At 35.5% G+C, this 18,781-nt stretch overlaps 2 protein-coding genes across 2 annotated transcripts; both read right to left on the bottom strand.

Annotated features, from left to right (window-relative positions):
- Positions 1-5,506: 5,506 nt before the first annotated feature.
- On the bottom strand, positions 5,507-17,696 carry LOC140146614 (neuronal acetylcholine receptor subunit alpha-5-like). Its single transcript, XM_072168482.1, has 7 exons — positions 17,350-17,696; positions 14,816-14,967; positions 13,130-13,174; positions 12,049-12,158; positions 10,363-10,587; positions 9,420-9,732; positions 5,507-7,974 (listed from the first exon to the last, which is right to left on the bottom strand). The coding sequence occupies exons 1-6, from the start codon at positions 17,462-17,464 to the stop codon at positions 9,639-9,641; spliced, it is 741 nt and encodes a 246-aa protein (XP_072024583.1). The 5' UTR covers positions 17,465-17,696; the 3' UTR covers positions 5,507-7,974; positions 9,420-9,638.
- LOC140143014 (neuronal acetylcholine receptor subunit beta-3-like) lies at positions 7,520-9,453 on the bottom strand. Its single transcript, XM_072165050.1, has 2 exons — positions 9,420-9,453; positions 7,520-7,974 (listed from the first exon to the last, which is right to left on the bottom strand). Exons 1-2 carry the CDS (start codon positions 9,451-9,453, stop codon positions 7,520-7,522), a joined length of 489 nt encoding a protein of 162 aa, XP_072021151.1.
- Positions 17,697-18,781: the final 1,085 nt, after the last annotated feature.

Below are 18,781 nucleotides of genomic sequence, written 5' to 3'. Positions count from 1 at the left end.
ATAGATTGACGCTAATATAATGTGCAGTAGACTTTGTGTGGCGATCATAAAAATTGTGAGGACTCAAAGCGTGATACAGTTGACATAGTGATAATCGTATTATATACATTAACACTCGGCGGGGAATAAAGAGTGGTGTTGTGCTTCCTGCCATATCATGATCTACAACAGCAGTTGAACTACAACAACAACACCTATTGGAAACAAATTAAGTTTATCGTCCAACTGCGCATGAAGTGCGAGAAAAACATTGCCATATTGAAGCTAAACTGGTGAAATATGGTACCAAAGTGATATAAGTTCGCACGAAGCCCGTAAAAAATGACACTTTTAGGTTAAAATGGTCAAAATATGAGGTAAATTTAGTCAGAAACTCACATACAGGCGTCAACATGGGGAGGTGGAGGGGTTTGTATGAACCATCCCCATATGAAAATATATGAAAAATTCCCATCCCCGGGATCTGGTTAAGCCAAAAGCCGTGTATTCAGACAAAATGAGACATTTGATATGAATCTGTAATTTCTATAGTTTCGCCAAGTATTTCTAAACAAAAAATACCTTTTACAAAATACCAAAATACAATTTTAATGACTAATCCTTATTTAATAGACAATGTAATTTTTTACACCTTCACTAGGATTACTGCATAGGTCTTTAACAAGAAAGAACGAAAGAAAGAAACAAAAGAGAGAAAGAAAGCAAGCAAGCAAGAAAGAAAGAAAGAAAAAAAGAAAGAAAGAAAGAAAGAAAGAAAGAAAGAAAGAAAGAAAGAAAGAAAGAAAGAAAGAAAGAAAGAAAGAAAGAAAGAAAGAAAGAAAGAAAGAAAGAAAGAAAAAGAAAGAAAGAAAGAAAGAAAGAAAGAAAGAAAGAAAGAAAGAAAGAAAGAAAGAAAGAAAGAAAGAGGAAGGAACTTCACAACTTGATCAATCAAGATAATAAATAAAGCAATCAATTTGTTCATATTTCGACTACAACATCAAAAATACTTACTCTTTCCTCATAAGTTATTCCATTTAAATAGGTTGGTTATGGAGATGGATGCGAACTTATTGTTGATGTTCTACGAAAAGCAGAACTAAAAATGAAATTTCAACGCGACTATCCGTTGCTACCAACACACGCATGCGTAAAGCAATTTGTATGACATAAATGAGCATAATTGTACAATATTGTATAAATGGGATCGTCACAGTATCAAGATAATAAATATTAAAAAACGGTAGAGTTTTATACAGCGTATTAAAATATGATGCTGAGTGATGATGATAATTACATGAGGGTGGTTTGTGGTTGTGTTCATTTTGGTGTAATATAAATACATAAGACAAAAGAAATGTTAATACTCATAGTAAGGGTGGGCTCTTAAAACTATTATACTCAACGGATTACTCCACTCTATACAGTTGTATATAGGGACCAAATGGTAACCAACTTTGGTCAACTGACTATAGATTGATGCTGTGTCTATAGAGACTTGATGGATGTGAACCCCATTGAGCATTTTCATCAATTGTATTTAGCTCATATTTTTAAACTGAATTTGAAATGTGTCCTTAGGGGGGATTTACCAATAAATACTATTACTTCCCATCCGAGATATTATTCCACAAACGAATCAAGTTAAAATCATTCAAAGTGCTCATCAATGCAAGAAAATAAAACGGGAGCGATCACTAAAACGAGAAGAATCACTAAACAAAACAAAAGATACTACACAAAAGTGCTATTTTATCGTTTCCTTCACCGCCACCACCCCACCCGCCATATCCCTCCCCCTCCCCGTGCAATCGCCCTTACAAGTCTTTTAGGACTATGCCAACAATCAACATACCGAGGACGTTTTCCGACATTCGGTTTATGTATTGTTGTGTGTATCGATCTTCTTGAACCAAGGACGGTCCTCCATTGTAAAGTGGTCCACGGTTTAAATGTGAATTAATTAATATGAATAAATAAATAAATTAATTAATAATTTATTTATTAATGAATGAATGAATGAATGAATGAATGAATGAATGAATGAATGAATGAATGAATGAATGAATGAATGAGTGAATGAATGAATGAATGAATGAATGAATGAATGAGTGAGTGAATGAATGAATGAATGAATGAATGAATGAATTAACTATTTAATTAATTTTGCGGATACATCCAGTGCACAGAATACGTAATTGTCATCACCACAATAAAACCCTGTGCAGATACGCTGATTGCCGATACAAATTAAGAGCTTATTAACACGGCTATATATTATACGATAATTTTATGAAGCGTGAACAATAAAAAGTTATATTATTTGGCTATTAACTAATGAAATGTCTATAATGCATGTCTACTGAATGATAAAGTAGTATATTAATAATGTATATGAACTACGGAGTCATATTTTGTAACACGAACTACGAAGAGGGTAGTTGTTGCGACCCCACCCCTTTATTTTCAATTATAATCTAATGTTACAGCCAAAACAGAGACCATGGTGGTTAGTAGATTACCCAAGGATACTGACATCACCATTAACAACAGCAAGCTAAAACAGACAAAGGAGTTTAAGTACTTGGGAAGTATCTTTTCTGAGGATGGAAGTATCACCAGAGAAATAGAGACACGATGTCAAAAGGCCAACAATATTATCTAACAACTAGGCCCGCTTCTTACACATCCTGCAATACCGATGTATACAAAAGCAAAACTCATCAATGCCATATTTTTCCCAACTCTCTGCTACCAGTGCCAAACATGGACTCTCACTCAAGAAAAGAACAACCCAAAAGTTCATTACCTGTGAAATGGGATGCCTAAGAAGAGCAGCTAATAAGTCAAGGAGGGATAAAATCAGGAATGAGGATATCAGAAAGATGGCGGGCACCACACCATCACAGAATATGTTGCAAAACAACAAGTTAGATGGTTCGGTCACCTTATGCGAATGACCCCTAGCCAACCTGCAGCAAAAACATATAACAGCAAAACAACAGGAAATCCATCTGCCCACCAAGGAAGAGGTGGGCAGATGGAGTAAAGGAAGTACTCTCAAGTCATGGGATTACCATGAGTGAGGCTACCCGACTTGCCCAGGAAAGAAAGTTACATTTCCCCACGACGCTATGAAAGGCAAAAGTGGTGGATTAAAGTAAAGTAAGTAAGTATAGCTATGGGTCTCCTCTATGTAGTAATACCAAAATAAGTACAAACATTCCCCACATAATGTCGCTAGGACATCATAATGTGGGGGCGCCCATGCAATTTGGGGAAATTCTGGCTATGTACTAAAATATAGGCAAAATTGATTTTTGGCTAAAAAAATGCGATTTTCACCAAAATTGTTTCCTGAATATGAAAGAAAATGACCATTTTCGCCTAACTAACAGTAAAAAGTCAGTAGCTCATATAATAATTTCACAAGAGCGAAATGAAAATCATTGGGGCCTCACCCTCCCCCCTCTATAGTCATCTTTGATGGCCGGTCCTACCCCGGGTAAAGTACTGGGGTAAAAATGTTATTACCAACATGAGCGCAAAGGATGCATGTACGATTAGCTTAGGTCATTTGGGCGTAAACGCGTGGGTTTTTATGACGGATACCCCACCCCCCACCCCCTGCCCCGTCATTTCAGTTTGCTGAAACACGTGAGAGCTTGATTTCAGTGGCTAAACCCACGTTTTCATGGTCAAAGAACCCACCTTCAATTTCAAATTGGCTGCCATTTTCTTTCCACTTAATACATAAACTATATTTTTTTTAAAAGAGTTCATGTAAAGAGGTTTACATTTTTGGCGACAGTCTTGGTAAATTTGCACCCATCGTGAATTCAGACATTACTAAAGCATGTTTGTCTTTCTTTTGCAACACCATGTCAAATATTTTTATCATAATTTATATAGATAAAATATACCCACAGCAGTAGGGCTTTGGTCTGTTCTCCCTACAGACGTCATCATAGCGCCATCATTGGACGTCTGCTTGATAAGTCCGCGGAGGTAGTTTTATTCGCACTTGTAAAATAGCGCCTGACCTTTATCAGCTCACATCCACCTAGCATTTCACACCAGCTTCACATCCAGAAGTTTACTTTGCCGAGTATCAGCGTAGATAATGTAGATGTAGACCTTGTAGCGGAGGAATACCATTGATAAAAACATTGAGAGAACGCAAAAAACAGAGAAGGAGAGCAAAACAGAAATATGAGACACAGTAATTCGTATTTGAATTTGATTCGGAGAAAGGGCCCAACACACTTAACCGAGATGAGGGTAATCGATTTATACGGCACATCTATAATCAGTTACTCAACTCAAAAATAGCGCCACCAACAGTAGTTCCAACATCAAGAGGAGTGACAGAATGGTCTTTCAATTTGAGCAAGTACCGCGATATAGTACGAAGCGTCATTGATGTATGTTATAATATCATTCAATATACCCAACACATTTTGGATTTGTACCCAAAACTTTTGCAAATTATATTTAATTGTCTTAAAGGGGCATTTCGTGATCCACAGCCTCATCCCCCCACATTTCTCAAAAAAAGTTGAGATTTTTATATCACTGGAAACCTCTGGCTACATAATATTTATGTACAAAATATTTCTTGCAGATTAATTCGTTTTGCAAAGATATCGTGAAAATTACAACGCATTGTCTATGGAACAGTGTAATACACATAATCATGCATAACTCGCAAACGCAAAATCGGAATCAACTGAAATTTTGGGAATAGGCTTTTTCGTGGATATGTACTGAAAAATGTCATAAAAGAGGATGCTAGGATCACGAAATCCTCCTTTAAAATATTTTGCCTCAAGTTTACAAGAGAATGTTTTCTGAATGTTATTAGTTTACCTATAGTTACATTTCAACGTTTTCCGGAAAACGTTTTGTTTTTTCTGGGTAAGGCCAAAAAGGAAGGTTTGTCTCTGGGTTATATTATCATATGCCTGTATTTTGCATAAACAATAAAGCATAGGTCCGAAGTATTTTAGAAAGCATATGAAATAGCGTTGTTACATAAATTATACCAAAACATAGAATGTTTTGTGATTATTTACAACTTGCAGTGATGTTACAAGTTGCCTTGTGTATTTTTGTGTCAATGTTATTATGTTATGCAATTACTAGCCATTTTAAAGTATGGCGAGCACAAAAGGAGAGGACGTACTTTGTTTCGGGTACTCTTTTGTATGCTTCTCAGCTGACAAAGGATTACCTAAATCAAAGTACGCCTCTCCTTTTGTGTCCACCATATTTACAAAAAAGGCTAGTATGGCGGGCACAAAAGGAGATGACGTACTTTGGTTTGGGTAATCTTTTGAATGCTTCTCAGCTGACAAAAGACTACCCAAATCAAAGTATGCCCTCTCCTTTTGTGCCCGCTATATTTCAAAAAGGCTTATGAGATACTTGGTAATAGCGAGTTTGGGGCAATTATGGAGGAGAGATGATCAAAACCCGAATATCCAAAAAAAAAAGTATATTGAACCTATCACTACACGAACAAAAAACCGGCTCCAAGAATTAGTTATATAATAAGATTGGCTGTAATTTATATTTATTTCGAAAGTGTTTTTGAATTTGCTACTTTACGGTTAGTGTTAAGGGATTTCCATGCCAGTGGGCCGGCAGTCCTGATTGAATGATCAGTAATGCTCTCTTATTTCGTGTTTAATTATACTTATTACTAACCAAGAAAATATCAACCGAAACTGAAGGTAAATAAATAAATATTTACCTGCTTATTACTGTTTCTGTGTAATAGCTACGAATATCAGATCGTTTTACAACAAAATCAATCAAATGAGCATGGTAGTTGTTTAACAGAATATTTATACTAATGTGCGCACCCAGTTATAATGTGTATGCATCAAAGTCGTTAAGAAAATTTTGTTTATGGAACAATGGTCCAGAATGGCTCCGACAGTGACCATTTGATATGGTCTTCATTGCCCATTCTTGAAGTAAATGTATTTTTTCAAGATATGTATATATAATAAAAAATAAAAAAGGGTAAAACAAGCGTACAATAAAGCGTGTGCAAAACACATCTAGGCATAAAATTTTTGAGCATGTTTATTACGCCAATATTCCTTGAAATTGTTTTTGAAGATTCCGCTGATATAATTTTTCCATTTGAGAATAACAGAAATTTGGTTTCAATTACCCTTTAAAATGCTATGGTCAATCGTGTCGAAAGCTTTAGATAGGTCTAAAAATACTCCTATCGTAGTTTCATTATTTTCCACTGCATTAATTTTTTTGTCGACCAGGTGCATAATTACTATTGCACGTATTAGTGTATGTTATTGAAATCGTATGATAAAAACAAATGATGAACATTAAAATATAAAAGAATACTAGCAATATTAATATAACAAACGCATGAAGGCGCTGGAACTGACAATAGCGATAATATCAAAGAATAGCAACAGTGACTGCTAATCTGCAATTATCAATGTGTGGCTTTGAAATTAGCGCAATTATGAACCACATTTTGAAATTAGCGCAATTATGAAGTAAATGTTGCAATTATGAAACTTTGTGAAAATGCTCAATGAAAATAGCGCAATTATGAAAATAACTTGTTGAAATTAGCGCAATTATGAACCACATTTTGAAATTAGCGCAAGTATGAACAAAATGACTTCATTTTGCGCTAAATAGCGCAAGTTTGTCATTTTCACTTTACCTCTTCACTCTAGTGACAATTGCGCTATTTTACTATTTTCAAAACTTCTTCAAATATTGTGCAATTTAGCACTAAATTGCGCAATTTTGACATTTTCACTTTACCTCTTCACTCTAGTGATAATTGCGCTATTTTGCTAAATTCAAAACTTCTTCGAAAATTGCGCAATTTTATCAAAATTAAAACTCTTCAAATGTTTTGAGCATATTTTAGATACTTCTAAAATGTTGTACTACATGACTGTATTCTTCATAATGTTTTGATTTTACATTGTTACAATTACCAGATGATTGTAAATAAGTTCCTACTTGCCTGGTGCTTGAGATGTTAATGCAAAATGCAGAAAAGAGCTGCCAACTTGTAAATTTCAATTAAGTTAAAATCTCACACGAATACAACGATTGAACTAAACCACTGGTATAGATAATTAAATTGCTGAAATCTTTGACGAGAGCGTATTATTATGTACATCGTGTATTCACTGTGCTAAATGTACCTGTCTCCGATTGGTTGCTTATGCGATCTGCTGTTGTTGAGTCATTGAGCTACGCGTCGACGTCGTACGCGTTGTTTTTCTTTGGTTCACATCAAGTATAGCAATGGCTTTTCCCAATTGCGCTGCATGTGTGTTGATAAACCTCTCTTGTACACATGCGTGTACGCTCTGCGCAATTAACTTCATCACGCTCGCTATTCGATGCGGTGACGAAATAAAAAAAAATCCCACAGACACTGAAACTGAACTACCAAATATTAGTGCTTGACATTCTTTAGATATAATGTACGTTATCACTTTCGATCTCAATAGCAATTATCTTATTCAAGAACATGCTAGGATAATCCAGTCGCCCTCCAAATGAGAACAGCAGATGTTACAATAGCATAAACCAGGAATGTTAACAGCAAACATCTGTCAATTACTCTCGCCACATGCTTCCATTGAGAAAGACGAAGCTCCTCATGATTTTTCTCTTCCAGATCCCGTCGTATGAACCTCAAATCATCTGCTACTGAATCCGATACTAAACAGCTATTTTGTGTCTTGTTTGATTCAGGCGCCATAAGCTTAAGAGCGCTTTCTAAAGTAGAAGAACTTCGAAGTTGTTCTACGGGCGGAGAGTAGGCAATATCTTCACGATGCATACATGTCAAGCGAGCAAGTAATCGTAGGAATAGCCACTGTACCCAAGTGGGGACCGAACCACTTTTAGCGCTGACACGAATAACGAAGACAGTAGTCACTACAGACAGACAAACCATAGTTATCATGGCCAGGAAATAATCACCTAGAGAAAGTGGAAAAAGAAAAATAAACATTAAAAGGACATTTAGGAATTTTGGCATCATTTCTTTAAGGTACAGTTCAATAAATATCCACGAAAAAATCTTACTTCCAAAATTCATTGGATGAGGACGTTTAATTTGCGACTACGTGTCACTCAGAAGACCCGTTACGCAGAAAGCCCACTATTCAGAAAACCCGTCAAACTTGTTTTTATTTAAAGTGACCCGCTAACCAGAAGATCCGCTAATCAGAAAACCCGTTATCAGAAGGCCCGCTACTTCGACAATATTTTCAGAGTAGCGGGCCTTCTGATTAACGGGCCGTTTGCAGGGTTAGGGTTAGGGGTTAGGGTTAAGGTTGGATACAGACCGCTAGTCCGAAAAAAATCTGATTAGCGAGACTTTTACATAAAATTCAACAAAAAGCCCACTATTCAGAAAGCCTGTTATTCAGAAGGCCCGTTATTCAGAAAATTCTGACTAGCGGGCCTTCTGAATATTAATGGGTTTTCTGAATAGCGGGTTTTCTAACTACCGAGTCTTCTAACGGGCTGCACCCCATATATTACAGCGCACCATTGGCCACCGTGCAATTTCGGGCTGTCGAAGGCCAGAAAATACAAATTGGACGATATCTTTGTCAAATGACCGAATCGGCAAGAAAGTGTATACACACACACATTTTGTAGTCCTCTGTTTCCGATGGCATAAAAATCTCAACTCTTTGGAGTAAGTTGCAGGATCACGAAGTGTCACTTTAAAGCAAATTCCAAGACAATCTACAAAACACCCTCCCCTTAGAGAATTACGCATTGCTCTATATATTGTACCTACGCTTTGGGGCATTCCATTGGTCAATTGATAAAGTATTTGCCTGAGACTCGTAATGGTTGTATTCATCACTGGGGCATATTACTTACTTTTTTTACTATAGATGTGGTGTGAACCGTGTGATCAAGCAAACTCAAGCAATTTCTAGTTTCTTCATGGATTGTGACAAGCAAGTTATATTTTGTAGAAAAACATGGAAAGCTAGCTCAAAAGATATGAGTAATTAAAGAGTTTTCAAAACAATAGGTAACGAGAGGAAATATTTTCTTTGTTTGGATATATCTTAAAATCAATTTTCCGACTTCCGGTTGATTTTGCTTGATAGCATCACATATGTTGTAGCTTTACTATAAATTTGTTTGGATCGACTTCCGATGCTGCTTCGCGATGCTTGTTATTAATGAACTAACGACTAATTCAACAGAATTAAAAGCATATTTATACTTTTCAGTATCAGTACAGGCGAAAATTTACATGTTATCAGATTTAATAATGAATAATTGATTAATTTCAAAAATAATAAGCATCGATCAAGCATCGATGGTCGATCGAAAGATCGAACTAATTTGTTTCTATTGCCTTCCAAGTATATAGTGGCATCGTTAAACTTGCTTACCGAGTAATGGCGGATCATCACCACTTGGTGGCATCGATTCTGCTATAAGTTGCTGGAGTACTACTAATGCAAGTAGATTGGTAATAGACAAAGTAAGCTTTTCACCACATTCTGGTGGAAGATAAAATACCAATAACGACAATCCGGATAAGAACACACATGGCAGTATCAAATTAGAAACATAAAAGCTTGATCGCCGTTTCAGGATCAATGAGAAAATCAGTTCAGGGTAAGGCTCCGGACAGCATGTGTATGTCCGGACTTCTCTTCTGTTCGTACTTCTCGTAGGTCCCACACTCCGTTTTCCAAGAAGCTGAAACGAAGAACAAATAAAATGTTAAATCCACGTGGCATACAGTAAGACCGTGTGTATTAAGGTATTGAAATACGTGGAAACGCAAAAGCAAGGATGACAGCTTAATAAAAGAAGACCGCAAAAGAAATATATAAAGTTGTATATCTTGATTTCATCACCTTTTTTTTAGCTTGGATTGAATATATCGAGGAAATTTCCAAAACTTCAGTTGATTCTGATTCCAATTGTGCATGTATTCAGCACACCATATAAGAAGTTTGTGCTCCATTTACTTTCAAAGATAAATCTAGTTAAAATGTGACATTTTGGTTTCAGAATGAGGAGAATCCTTCAATAGCGTGACCGTTGCCATAGAAACAGAATAAAACGCGAGGGTTATACATTTGACAACATAGCATAAAAGATTCTCCAGAATCTTGTAAACATTTTAATGTATGATTTGTCCGTTTGAAACATATTCCTACGAAACCGTTAAATAGAGCATTTGAAACATATTCCTACGAAACCGTTAAATAGAGCACTTTTGGCTGCATGGCATCTCAGATCAAAAAAAGGGAGGATATTGAGACACACCTCAGGGAAGCACACATACACACCACATAAAATTTGACACATGGTAAAGAATACCTGTCTTGCTTAGCATCAGCACCAGTTTCCGGGTACAGATCAACTTCCAGTCCATTATAAGCCCAGGATCCAAATCGTAGCGTACATATCTGTGTATCGAAGGGGAAATGTCGCACACGGATACGACATGAACTGGTAAATATGGCCGGAGCAAACCAGGTGATGGAACCATCGCTAGCCACAGATGCTCGGGTTTTTTTGATGCGCTCAAAGTTACCGTCAATGCTACGTGGTGATGATATGAATTAAGATAAAAGTTATAGAATAAAGAATGGATTGCAACACACACTCTGCATGGTATATAACATGGGATGCGGGTAATTATGTTATGTTCAGCCAAGTTTCCAGAAAAATTAAAAGTTTATTTAAAAAAAACGTCGTGATTTATAGCGCACTACGCACAGACACATCGCCTAGACACACTTTACAGCCTCAGCACAATTTATCCACAAAATGTTCTCAGAGGCAATTACATAATGGGAATAAAATATATATCTTGATTTGTTCTCGTGTCATGATTAACAAATTATTACTGCACTACTTGTAGCGCTAATTATAAGAACATGATGTATGTTGATTGATATAACCCATAAACATTTTAAAAAAATTAGTGAGAAATAGTATGGCAATGTTTTAAAAAAGTGTCATACATCATCAATACTTAAAGCCATAATGTACGATTTTATAATATGAAATTGGTCAATTTTTTTAAAACCTGACTTTTTTTGCATGTTTATAATGTTTACACATGTCCCAACTTGCACCTAAATGGAATCGGCCAAATTTTTTGTCTTTATAGGTCAACAGACCAAAGTTCGACATATTGCATGTAATTTAAAAATTATGATAATATGTCCTCCCATAGAACTGCGTGTTAAATGGCCAAAATAACCAGTCGGGTTTCTTTCACTTTACCTTGTTATTTCAACCTTAATGGAGAGCAACCCTTCCCGTCAGTTCTTACTAATATTATTTCACCATTTTGAATAAAGAATAACAAAATCAAAATTTGACGGAAATCGTACATTAAGGCTTTAATATTATTTGGTTCAATTAACTTTAAAATATATGTAAATAGCGCCCTCAATTTTCACACAAATATACAGGTTATAAAAAATTACACATTAATGACAAAATGATAAAAACTTGATATTTTTGAAATATAACAGTCCTCGAAGTAAATTGTATCAATCGAATGATATGTACTTTTGCTACTTTTAAAAAGTGTATGTAGCTGGGATGAAAAGTCGTCCATCACATAAAAATGTTGACCGTTCGTATTAAATATAGACGTTTTCCCAAAATCACCCAAAAACGTAGGTCTTTTTGAAAAAATAATGCTTGTCTTCAAATTAAATTATGTAAAAATAGGAATTATAGTTTTCGGCACTGACAAATTAATAACATTTGTACACCATAGGTATGTTGGTATGTGATGCATAATACCCGGTTTCAGATTGAATTCTCCCGATAGAAAAGATACGCAATCCGTCTGTATGTGATGCGCTATTTTGAAGATTTTCGAAGCATTTAGGCCATTTTAATCTTAACACAATATTGGCCAATTTCGTCTGTAACATTTCATCAAATCAAACTTTTGCCGCATCAAACAGTGACGCATTTAAAATACTGGTACGCTAGATGTCGATGCTATGGTTTTAATCTAAACAGTAAAACACAACTTACTTCCGATGTAGTGTTATATCGGGTATCCATATCTTATCTGATGGAAGTTGGATTACTTTGATTCCACCGTAATCACTGTGGTTCCAGTGGAGGAACTCATCTTTCCACTCCTGTAACATGACAGATACCAGAATAATGTAATAACAGCTTTAAAGATTTTAGTTAGAAAAAGGTGTGTACAGTTCTTTGATCGTCCTGTCCTCCTGCATAGATCACTCTAGATTTACCATTCCCATTAATGTCGCCGATACTCCCTGCCTAGATTTCCTTCACCCAGTGTTACATGTCCCAAATCACATTCTCTAATTCTCCATTGTTCACTAGTGCGGTCATTCTGTGAGCCTGTCTGCGATATTCCTTGGTAAGGTTTTCGCTGGATTACAATTTCAATCTGGTGGTCCTTATTTCCTCCTTTAATACCGGACGCGGCTCCGCCTACCAACGTCAGCACCACTGAACACGAAGTTACTTTACCGATCGGGGAAAATGAAACTGACTGAGCACAGTGAGCGGGGCAGTAATTTAATGCAATATTTACGATAGACTATATTGTTGGTCCAAGCATCCAAAAAAATCGGTTTTTATTATCTGAATCAATTTATTATCGAAAAATAACACTATGATGTTTTGCAAAAGTTCATTCTACAAATCATATATACTTTGAAACCTTGCTTGATTTGTTGCTGTTAATGAGTTATGTACGTTTTACAAAGGTATTGTTGTTTCATGCCTCTTACAACATAACTACATAAGTGTGTCTGATATTTGAATTCTTCTACATACTCGCTATGAAATGATCAATGCAATATTTCCCAAAGCTCACTACCATTCGCAAGATGCTGTAAACTACCAAATCGCAACAGTTTAAAATAGTTGCTAACAAATACTTATTAGGCTAAAATGGACATTGGACAATGGTGATAAACCTTACTGGTATTATTATCGATGTTATTAGACCATGTGAAAATTATTTAGACGAACTGTCATAATATCATAGCGGTGAACCTTAATTGAGATTCATTAAAAGTTATAGTTATTCTCAATTTATTATTTTATGTAATATTTGTATAGTATATCATACCTGCTTGAGAAGTGCGCTTACTGTGATTTGCTGGTTTCGGGCATCCTGTAGAATAGATCAAAGAAAATGATATACTCGGTGTGGACATGCAATTGTGTGATAATTTGCATGTTAACATGCTGATGTTTCTGTGCATTATTAAATATGAAAAAAAAGCATAACGTTATTAGTATTAATCCATGTTTAAAATGGACGATAGTTCGAAAAAAATCCTTATCCTTTCCCTGAGCCTAATTCTTAATTCACCCTAACCGTAACCTATAACATTTTCTTCAAGTTGACACAGAAAAATTGAATCTGAGAAAAATTGCACATTATGAGGTTTTGTAATTGGAGCCCACTTTTTACATAATTGACCTTTGGAATCACATATGAGGTGTTCCCGCCTAGCGACGATGTATATATTTATAAATTCCTTATTACTAATGTTTTTCATCACATTGCCTCATTTCAAATATATAGTTTTAGTTTTGGTTTTGGTTTTGGTCACGTGGTTTCCTATTGTCCTGCCTAACCACTTGAATCACAAGATATCGATCTCTTTGTTTCTACCTTTTGTTTAAAACTAAACATTTGTGACAGGTAGTTTCGGTTTTGGTTTCAGTTTCTTATAAGTGGTGTGACGAATAAAATTACAGGATTTTCGAGTTACCTGATCTAAGTATACAAAAGAAATGTTTAAATTTCGCAGTGCAATATTCACGAGCAGAGAAGTCGAACAAAACAGTCTACATTTGAAAGCATTGATTTAGTTTGAAAGCATTGGCTTGAGACTACGAAATAGCCTAAGCTGATTTCACTGTGAAAATATATAGACCATCGAAATATTTGCATTCGACATTACAAAAGGGCCACTACTGTAATTGTATAGGTGCTATAAACAAAATCGATTCATGTCCTTAATCCCATGTACCAGAATCGATGGAAGGCCATTATATGACCTCTAATAACCTAATGACTTTTACTGAAGCAATTTTACTGCAAAAGTAGAAGATAGAGGGAGAAGATTGGGGGGGGTGTGTGGGGGGATGGGGTTGAAGGGCAAGGGGATATGGGCCGGGAGAGAGAAAACATATGAGAGAGAGCATTGGAAGTGAAAGAGAAGGGGAGGAGAGCTCGAGATGAAGATATCGAATGTAGGGGAGGAGGAGGGGAAAGGGGTAATTTAGGAAAGAGGTGGTTATATAGGGAGGGGAGCCCCCTCTTAAAGAGGTATGGGTTGTGTTGGGATAATAAACTAATTCATAATCAAATCATCTCCATTCATCGTTTATGTTTCATACAAACAAACAAATTCCCCCACCCCACCCCATCCTTCAGTATACGCGCATGTATATGATTTCTAGGCCTAGAACTCGTGAGTGTAATATGCCACCTACCTTCGACAGAGAGCATCAACTGTCGTCCGCGGGATATATTTCCGATATCAATCATGATAATAATTATGTTAGCACAATAGGCTATTGTATACTTCTGGTTATATACCCTATACTGTGTCCTCCCAGCATAATAGTGTTATGATTGCAGATCAGATCAGCTCTACTTTTTAATCCCTTGATTTTTGGTTTCTGAACAAAAGAGAAACCAAAACTATATATTTGAAATGAGGGATTGTCAAACAATAGTTGGTCACAAAACTACTGCAGGTGCAACAACATTATTGTTCTTAGTTTAACCATTACCTACCAATTCAATAAGCTCGTGAACAAGAAATCTGTATGTCACGTTGGTAGCAGTATCTGTGTTAAAGACAGGCCTTGCGAATAAAGCACCATAGCTTGATAGAAGATCATTGAGCAGTTGACCTTGAAAATTAACATTCTGGTTTTGAAAATATTCTGAAAAGGATAATAAATCATAGAAAAAAATGTGCAAATGTGGCTGGCGTATATATCATTTGCGTTATATTAGACTAACTAATATGAACCACACTAAAAGCTTAAACGATACTTTTATTCGCTTATTCGCTTCGTCAAGCTCATTGGCATGAGCATAAATTACACATTCATTGTCCCTGATATGCTTTCAATCTCGATTACTTCGCATCACACGGTCATTCATCCCATTATGTTACTGATGACTTAATGAAGAGTAATTACAATTATTTAGTCAAAATCTTTGGTAATATGTGACGTGTCATGTCAAAAGGAGACACTTTTGGGCAGGATCGCAAATGGAGAAATAGCCAAAAATCTGCCCGAAGGTGATTTTTTCACAATTTGGGTTTGTTGCGAATTTGTGATGTTATTAATGTTAAAATATTGTCTAATAGTTTCAGACCGGAAAATAACTGGCATCTTGTATTTTTTGAGACATTTTTCAAGGTAATTCATACTCTCAACATTGTCAATAATATTTTTAAAGGCCAATATCTCGATTTCCAATTTTATAATACCATAACTTACGAACTCAATATCTTCGCTTGGGAATGTCCGATTTCATTGGGGAAAACGGCGTTGTGGAGCAAAATATCTCTATATTTAAGATATGTAAACACCACAAAAATGATAACCTGCCCCAAAGTGTCTCCCCCATGATATGACACGTCACATATATAAACAAACGCTATTGTAACGGCTTGTAACTCCCGGTGGCGTAGATAGGGATTGTGGCGCCCAAGGGCAAGGGTATACAGAATAACACTAGAAGTTGTTTGTTTTGATCGTGATTTTAACCTGGTACATCCCGCACCAGGTCGGCGACCAGTAGCCACGGTGTCTCACTGGCCCAGCCAACAAAACCTTTTGTAAAATATGACTTTTTAGAGTGATTGCGTCATCGCATCATATATCAAGTAGTATTTTGCTGTGCCTGGGAATGTTATGGTTAAATGCTTGGTGCAACATCTCAATTTCTCATCTTTTGAGAAAAATAAGTTGGTTTGTTGATATCTATTGAGCCGTACCCTACAATGAGAATGCTAAAAGCAGGAAATTTCCCTTTGTAGTGTTAGCAGTAGTAATAATGTGTATGTATTTAAAATCGCACCCTAAGGCTGGAGTACATGAAAAATTACAACCTAAAAACACATCAAAATATTTATGATATACAACAACCAAAGTTATTATATTGCACGTGAAGTTGACACACATGAAAACACAATTTATCAAAGCGGCAAATTTAAAAGTCATGCATATAAAAACATACAAGTGTTAAAATTTCATATTAAACATCGCAATGACATTATAAAAATATTGAGCCTGAGGGCTTTGGTGTGAGCGTTTGGAAAGTTTTTTTGTGGGACATGAGAGCACATCAGACATATCGAATTGTATTCTGAATACGAAGAATGTTCTTCTGATATCAAATAATTTAGATTTTTTTTAAATTCGCGATACAATATAAATTTTATTACAAATCATTAAAATTTGATATATTTGTTTTTAATTTTTAATAATAGTCCTCGAAGTGGCCTTTCATATTGAAGATATATATCTAATGATATGTAGGTCTACTTAAAGTGTATGTAGCTGGGATGAAAAGCCGACTATCAATTGAAAAATTTTACCTTTCGTATTGACATAGCTTTTTTCCCAAAACACCAAAATATTGGTATTTTGGGGGGGGGGGGAAACCCCATGTCAATACAAAAGGTCTTAATTTTCAAAGTTTACTTCGATAACTGCTAAATATCCAAAATATCAAAAGTATGTGTATAATTCACAAAATTCAAAAAATCAAAATTATTTGATATCAGAAGGACATTCGTCGTATTCATAAAGCGATTAGATGTCTGGTGTGCTCTCATGTTCCACAAAAATACTGCCCAAACGCTCATACCCCTTAAATATTGCGCATAAATATTAGGAAAATTATCCGAAATAATATAATTATAATTCCTAAAAATGAATGACTTTGTTTTCAAAATAGAAAATGCAACAACATCATTCCACCTTCAATCTGACTGGAATAATGTAATTTGAATTGGAGAATATCCCTTTTGATGTGGGAGGGTAATGAAATACCCCCCCCTCCAGCCCTCAACCGTGATGGACTTGAGCTCCCCTGATGCTTAATCGATAGTAAGTAAATCAAAAATCGCGAGCAGGACATACAATTCCACCAGTGGAGCCGTAATAAGGATGTGTGTAGAAATATTGAGATAAATATTTTAATAAATTTGTAATGTATGACGTTAATAAACGTATTAGCATACACAATAAAACATCATTATGATAAAACTGTACTTCGTCTAAACAATATCGGAATGGAATACATACCTTGTTCAGTATAAGAAATATTGGTACTATTTATCACAATTGATGAAGAAGACGACGAGTAAGCTGTTACTACATGTAATTTACAGACCAGTAGGCATACCAATTCAAGAATCATGTTCGCTCCATCCAATAAAGCATCCTGGTTGTTGCACTAAACCAATCTTTTGTACTCTGCATCAAATGATGACGTTATGGCGAACTCTTACATATTATTTAGATATCCATATAATTTTATATTACGCTATAATGGATGTAGACGTAGACGCGTCTAGATTCCTAAATTCAACATTATCCGCCCACAGCGTAATTACTGAATATTCCTGAGTCAGGGACACATGACAACCATGATTATAGTTTGTGGTTCATGAAAGCATTTTAAAGACATCAATTACGTTTGGCAAAATGAATACCAACATTAACAGTAATTGATCACACGATTCGATTAGTTGTTTCCATAAAGTGAGCGGGGATATTGTATCATGGGTATTGTATAATATTAGCCATTGTACAGATATGCTTGATAAATTGATAACTTTCCATGATATGATAAATGTTGCAATGTTGACAAATTTGCGGTACTCTGACAATGTAATAAATTCTGAAAATACGTGTAAACGGTGTGTATCACCTTTAAAAATATTATGTATTATAATATGATTATCAAATGGTACATGTTTGGAAAAAATGTGAAGAAACACTCAAATTTCGGAATATTCATTTTTGAATAGAATAACTATTCGTTTTGATGAGATACACTGTTCAGTCTGATTTTGAACCGACAATCTTATCAAAATGAACAGTTTCAAGTAACTATTCAAATTGACAATATCTCCAACTCATTATTTGACAAGATTATCCATTTCATTTGGACAAGATTCTGTTAAGTCCTCCTCTGACAAGATAAATTATTCAAATTTCGGTTTATGGTCATTTTTGATAAGAACCTATTGATTTTTTTAATCACAAGGCAATCGTATAAAATTTGATGAGTGTCTTGTCAGTTTGAGGAGAATATCCGATTCACAGAGTAATCCTTCCGAACAGTTTCCATTGTCAAATTTGATAAGTTTCTATTCAAAAACGCATTCATAATCATACTTGTAAAGCCTGCAAGCGTGGACCGTTATTTTGACCAGAAAATACACAACTATGCGTGGAACCATACGGACAAAAAGCACTCAACCGATAACACCCATCCTACACACAGACTGTTCACATACTAACTGACTCCCACAGACCGAAATTAACCGCCTAATCTGGGACCCCACAAGACACACCAGACTGTTTACGTAAGAGGGTATCCACTAACAATCGCGCACTGTAAATCTAAATGTCCAGCTGTAACACTTTTTAAACATATACACAATTTTTAACACATAAAAGTGTTTAGGAATAACTGAAAATATTGTTTTCCATTTGTTCACGAATCCCC

The sequence above is a fragment of the Amphiura filiformis genome, chromosome 2, assembly GCF_039555335.1.
Source record: "Amphiura filiformis chromosome 2, Afil_fr2py, whole genome shotgun sequence".
Classification (NCBI taxonomy): Eukaryota; Metazoa; Echinodermata; class Ophiuroidea; order Amphilepidida; family Amphiuridae; genus Amphiura; species Amphiura filiformis.
This window is presented reverse-complemented; position numbering and strand designations above follow the sequence as displayed.

What these genes read in the sequence shown, in the direction of transcription:
- LOC140143014 (XM_072165050.1), bottom strand. Translation starts at nt 9,453, where the DNA reads ATGCCACCAAGTGGTGATGATCCGCCATTACTCG. An exon ending in TGATGATCCGCCATTACTCG is followed by an intron (nt 7,975 to 9,419) that starts GTAAGCAAGTTT and finishes CACTTTCTCTAG; the next exon opens with GTGATTATTTCCTGGCCATG.
- LOC140146614 (XM_072168482.1), bottom strand. Translation starts at nt 17,464, where the DNA reads ATGATTCTTGAATTGGTATGCCTACTGGTCTGTAAATTACATGTAGTA. An exon ending in TTCACGAGCTTATTGAATTG is followed by an intron (nt 13,175 to 14,815) that starts GTAGGTAATGGT and finishes TCTATTCTACAG; the next exon opens with GATGCCCGAAACCAGCAAAT. An exon ending in TAAGCGCACTTCTCAAGCAG is followed by an intron (nt 12,159 to 13,129) that starts GTATGATATACT and finishes GTCATGTTACAG; the next exon opens with GAGTGGAAAGATGAGTTCCT.